Source organism: Octodon degus, unplaced genomic scaffold (genome assembly GCF_000260255.1).
Source record: "Octodon degus isolate 3935 unplaced genomic scaffold, OctDeg1.0 scaffold00092, whole genome shotgun sequence".
Classification (NCBI taxonomy): Eukaryota; Metazoa; Chordata; class Mammalia; order Rodentia; family Octodontidae; genus Octodon; species Octodon degus.
Genome location: NW_004524668.1, coordinates 2,631,601 through 2,637,351, shown reverse-complemented (window position 1 = coordinate 2,637,351; position 5,751 = coordinate 2,631,601). Strand labels below are relative to the sequence as shown.

The 5,751-nt window shown below is 42.5% G+C and overlaps 1 protein-coding gene across 5 annotated transcripts in view; it reads right to left on the bottom strand.

The window, feature by feature from the left end:
• Positions 1–849: 849 nt before the first annotated feature.
• Positions 850–5,751, bottom strand: part of Znf436 (zinc finger protein 436) — a 12,467-nt gene continuing 7,565 nt past the window's right edge. For all 5 annotated transcript variants that reach the window (XM_023722523.1, XM_023722526.1, XM_023722527.1 and 2 more), the window contains one exon: positions 850–4,598. In XM_023722523.1, coding sequence (XP_023578291.1) covers positions 3,346–4,598 — 1,253 coding nt within the window. In that variant the 3' untranslated portion in view covers positions 850–3,345. The remainder of the gene's footprint in view (positions 4,599–5,751) is intronic.

The following is a 5,751-nucleotide window of genomic DNA, read 5'->3' as shown; positions in this document are numbered from 1 at the left end:
CCTTCCATTTCCCAGGGAAGCGCTTTTTCCACTGAGCTACCTCCCCGGCCCCGCAAGATCAATACTTTTAAAAATGAAAAAACAAAAAAACCCAGCTCCTTAAAGCAATAAGGTAGAGGGACCAGTGGCACACACCTGTAATTCCAGTGAGGCAGGAGGCTCAGAAGTTTGAAGTCAAATATTTATGGGCACATAACTATATCTCAATGATATTTTTCTCAATTGATAGAATATAAATCATGTAACTTTAAAAAAAAGTCCTTCAGCCATTAATTTGATTTGAAACTGTCTCATTGCTATTTGTTTCTCAATAAAATTATGGAAAAAAATTTAAAAAAATAAAACTGGATTTAGTGAAAAAAAAAAAAAAAAAGAAGAAGTTTGAAGTCAGCCTGAGCAACTCAGCATGATGCAGTTTGAAAAGGAGGGATGGAAGTGTCTGAGGATGTAACCTGGTGGTACAGCACTTGCTTAGCACAGATTCAATTTCCAGTATCACCCACGACCCAAAAAGCCAACAAGGCTTTATCTCACTTTTCTTTTCTTTTTTTTTTTCCTTTTTCCTCTAAAGCTAACGAATCATCCATACCAAAGGTTTCCATGTTCCTTTTTCCACCAGCACAACCTTCATGGAAAACTGTCCACATTTTTGCACCTTCTCAAGATATAGCACTAGCCAAGGGCTCGAGACACTAGTACTCCCAAATTCCCACAAGAACGCATATGGTATCTGTACATCTGTACAAAAAGCATCCATGTAAAGACAGTCGGGTCCAAATGTAATGAATCTAAAAAAAACCAAAAAACCAAATTTAATGAATCAGATGAAAAGCCCTCCTATGAATTGGTGCTAGATTACTAAAAGAATCCTCACTTGTTTTGATTTTAAAATACTTTTAATTAGAGAATATTGTTAGAATAATACAGATGTAGTTCAACACTAGGATAACTGTGGCCAATACCATAAGGAAAACTGTTCTACAGACTTGTTCACTCACTCTGCACAACCATAGGAAACAGGCACAGAGTTTGGGGTATGCGCAGAAGCAGCCAAGGACGTGGGAGCAGAAGGCATGCAAAAACCATTAGCGAAGAGCTTCTGCTGCATGACTTCTACAGGAAGTTCGGCACATCAAACGGCAGCAACCAGCAGAACGAGAAGGGTTGGGGAGGCCGCTGCCCTTTCCACTTCCCAGCTGGAGCATACGTGTATGGAAAGAAAGGGCTGGGGGACTCAGAAGTCTCTTCTTAAGCCCTTCACCTCTAAGAAGCCAAAAAACAGCAGCAGGAACAGGTTGGGACGGGGCAGGAGAGCAGCAGCGGAGAAGGGGAAACAATACGCTCAGGTCACAGAGAGGTCCTCTGTTGCCACTCCCAAGCTGACACTTGTAGTGGCTCAGAGATGCATTCAGAAAACAGTGAAGTCCATTCATAACTACCATCGGCAACACTGATACAGAAGACAAAGTTGAGCTTAGTTACCAAGAACATCTATGGCATCCAGCAATTCAAATAGGAACACCCACAGCCGGCTAGCTTGTGTATAGAACAAAAACCATGCTCCCTGCCCCAAGTTTGTAATTAAACAGGGGGGGCAATGTGAGGAAACCTCCTTGGAGTGTGCTTTGTTTTGTTTTTGAGGTTGTGTCATCTGCAGGTGAGACACTATCACCCAGCTGTGGGTTACAATAACTGACTATGGTACACTGCTCAAGAGAGACCACTGGCTCCTTTATCACCAAATTCCAAAGAGCTATGGAGGAAAAAGTTTTAAAATGTTATATAACATTCACAATAAAGCACAGCAGATATACGTTTGAGACATTTTCAGAAGAAAATATATTCCTTCGGTCTCAGCTCCTTAGCACCCATTCCTTCCCATCGCCACAGGACTGAATAAACACATTTGGAATATATATTAATTCCTACTCAAGCAGAGGTAAGAAGAACTGACATTAGGAGGCTGAGACTGGGTCAATTATTTTAACCACTTATATCTGTAGGCTGGAAGGAGAGAAATACATTCCTACTTAGGTTTGTTAATTCCTGCTGATTATGCCAATGAGTCCTTCATCGACATAAAACACAATCAGTCTTAGAACAGGACAATCAACCTATCTGTCCAGGCTTCACCATTCACAACGGATGGGTGCATACAAACAAGTGCTTAGTTCTGTACAGTAAAGACAAACTTTACAAGAGTGCATACTCGAGCACTAGTGTTTAAATTTTTTTTTTTTTTTCCATAACAAATGGAAGAGAGACATTTCTCACTCTGGAGTTCTATTAGTTCTGTCACGTGATTCACATCACCCAAGAACATGCTTATTCTTTGTGAATTCAGTTTCTGCTATTAAAAATCCAAAGGAATACACATTTCACTGTACATATACATGCCCTTACTCAAGCTAAGATAAAAACTGAGATGTGGCCCTAGCAAACCCTATAGTTAGCAGTACAGGGAGAACAAATCATAAAGATTAAAGTGGAACACACACAGAAATGAACCATGTCCCTTGAGAGAGGACTGTGCTTCCTTCCCAGGAGGTGGCAGTTCCACTTGTTCCTTTCATTCCAATATCAGGTGTGGCCCTACGCTGCCTTGACGGTATCTTCCCTACAATGTTCCCTTCCGTTGCATAAACCTGATTAATGACAGCAATGGGCATTTCTTCTAAAGTCACTACCATCGATGGGTCCTTGGTCCTCAAACCTGTGTCTCATTTTGCTTTTCACACTGTATCTTCTGTTGGTTTTCATAAAGATGCAAGATTTAAACTAGTTAAGTAGAAACAGAAGGAGAAAAGTTGAGATCATTGCCTTCACCATGCAGAATTCTGCTCTCAGGAAGACAGAAAGATACAAATGTGTGAGCAACTCAAGGAAAAAGCCCTTTGGAGTAGAAGTGTGTACCCAACTACTACGATGTGTGACTAAACATGGCAAGCCAGGCTGAGTGTGGTCACCTTTTCCCAAGGCAGCCAGAACCATCCTATTATAGTTCTCCTAGCAGAATTTAGGAGAAAGGCCTCGGCTCGGAGAAAGAACTTTTAAAGATTTACTCCACGTCCAGGCCTCAGCATGCACCAGCATTTGTCCCAAGATCTTCAGATTTCCACCTATTTGTGGGGCTGATTTGATGAAGTAATCCATTGATACTGAGTGGACAAAAATTATTATTTTGGAGGAAGTGGGTCAGAATTTCGAAAAGATTATCTTTTTTGATGTTTGAAATTGTGACTCAATTAACATAAGTCAGTAGGGAGCTCCGTTATAAGGAGGCTCACTGATAGCAAATAAAACTGTACCTTTAAGTGAATTTCTCAGTCATCATAATTAAAAGACTTAGTCGGTATGAACTCTCTTATGTTTAATAAGAGCTGAGCTCCGGCTGAAACTCTTCTCACACTCGGTACATTCATAAGGCTTCTCTCCTGTGTGGACCCTTTGGTGTGTGATGAGGTTGGAACTCTGAGTAAACCCTTTTCCACACTGCACACACTCATAGGGTTTCTCTCCTGTGTGGGTTCTCTGGTGCTTAATGAGATCTGACCTTTCGCCAAAGCTTCGCCAACACTCGTTACACTCGTAGGGCTTCTCCCCAGTGTGAATTTTCTGGTGTGTGATAAGATGAGAGCTCCGGCTGAAGCTTTTCCCACAAGCATTGCACTCATATGGCTTCTCTCCAGTGTGGGTCCTCTGGTGCTGAACCAAGTGTGAGATGCGGCTGAAGTTCTCTCCACATTCATTACAGTGGTAGGGCTTTTCTCCTGTATGGGCTCTGCGGTGCCGCACAAGGTCAGAGTTCTGACTGAAATTCTTCCCACATTCATCACACTTGTAGGGCCTCTCACCTGTGTGCACTCGGTAGTGTTTGATGAGATCAGACCTCTCACTGAAGCCTCGGCCACATTCATTACACTCATAAGGCTTCTCACCAGTGTGTGTCCTCTGGTGCTGAGCCAGGTGGGAGCTCCGGCTGAAGCTTTTCCCACATTCCTCACATTCATATGGTTTCTCCCCACTGTGGGTTCGCTGGTGCTGAATTAGGTGGGAAAGCCGGCAGAAACTTTTCCCACACTCATTACACTTGTGTGGTTTCTCACCAGTGTGGATTGTCTGGTGCTGGATGAGGTGAGAGCTCCTTCCAAAACTTTTCCCACACTCATTGCAGTCATATGGCCTCTCCCCAGTGTGTGTTCTCTGGTGCTGAATGAGGTGGGAGCTACGACTGAAACCTTTTCCACATTCGTAACATTTATAAGGTCTGTCTCCCGTGTGGGTTTTCTGGTGTCTGTTGAGGTCTGAGATCTGACTGAAGGCCTTCCCACAGTGAGAGCATATGTGGTATCGGATGCCCGTGTGGGCTTCTTTGTGGACAAGCAGATCGGTGACTTGCTGGAGAGGATAGCTCACCCACTCTTCTGCAGTCAAATCTCCCCACTGTCTTTCTGATCTGTCTCCACCTTCAAAGGTCTCTTCGCTTTCAGGATTTTCCTCAACATTCCCACCAGGCCTTTCGGACGTGGTCCCAAACTCTACATCTTCACTAATCTCTTGCTTTGGATTCACTTCATTCTCACTCCTGATTTCAAAATCTATAATAAAGGGTAAATAATAATACAAGTCAATATACAAATAAATTACCTACCATATGCCAGGTACTACACTGAGGTTTTCTTTTTCTTTCTCTCTTTTTTTTTTTTTTTATCATTTTATGTATTTGGTACAGGGTCCCACTACATAGCTAGGACTTGTAGTGATCTTCCTGTTTTCAGCCTCCCCAGTGCTGGGATTGCAGGCGTGTGCCACCACACCCAGGCTGGGTCACCAGCTTAGTTCAGCCCAGGGGCGAGGTGTGCGCAGTGCATGGGACTGAGGATCAAACCCTGGTCCCTGTGCTAGCCAAAGCAGGTGCTTAGTCCACTGAGCTATTTCACTGGCCCTTGAGGTTTTCATTTTGTATCTATGTTTTTTTTTTTTTTTTCTTGTTTGCTTTTGGTGCTTAGATAGAACCTAGAAATTTATTTATTTATTTATGTATTTATTTATTTTATTTTTTTGGCAGAACTGGGGATTGAACTCAGGCCCTTGTACTTGCCAGGGAAGCACTTAATTCCACTGAGCCATCTCCCCGGTCCCTGAACCTAGAAATTTATGTGTCTTAGGCAAATACTCTACCAATCTGTTGCACACCTAATTGTACACTGAGATCTCTATATGAATTACTTCATTCATAATCACAGCCACCCTGAGAGTCAAACATCACGATGACCTTTATTTTATAAAAGAGAAATTTATGACCTTAACAAGTGACTTGCCTAATTCAAAGCAGTAAATAAATGCTAGAGACAGGGTTCAAACCAAGGTCTATCTGAAAATAAAAATCATGTTCTGCATTACTAGTTAATGATTCTTTAAAAATGTACAGGTGTGGTGGCACATGCCTGTAATCTCAGCATTGTGAAAGCTAAGGCAAAAGGATTTGGAGTTTGAGGCCAGCCTTGGTTACATAATCAATTTTGTCTCCAAAAAACCAAAAATGTAACCATTGCTACCTTTCTATTATCTTGTTCTGAATTTTTTTTTTTTTCCTTTTTAAAATAAAAAGAGGGGCTGGTGAGATGGCTCAGTGGTCTAAAGCACCTACTTAGAACAAGCTTAGCAAAAACAAAGGGACCGCGGTTCAATCCCCCAGCACCACATGCCAGCCCGCCCCGCCCCCTGGTGGGCTGAGCTGGCCACACACAC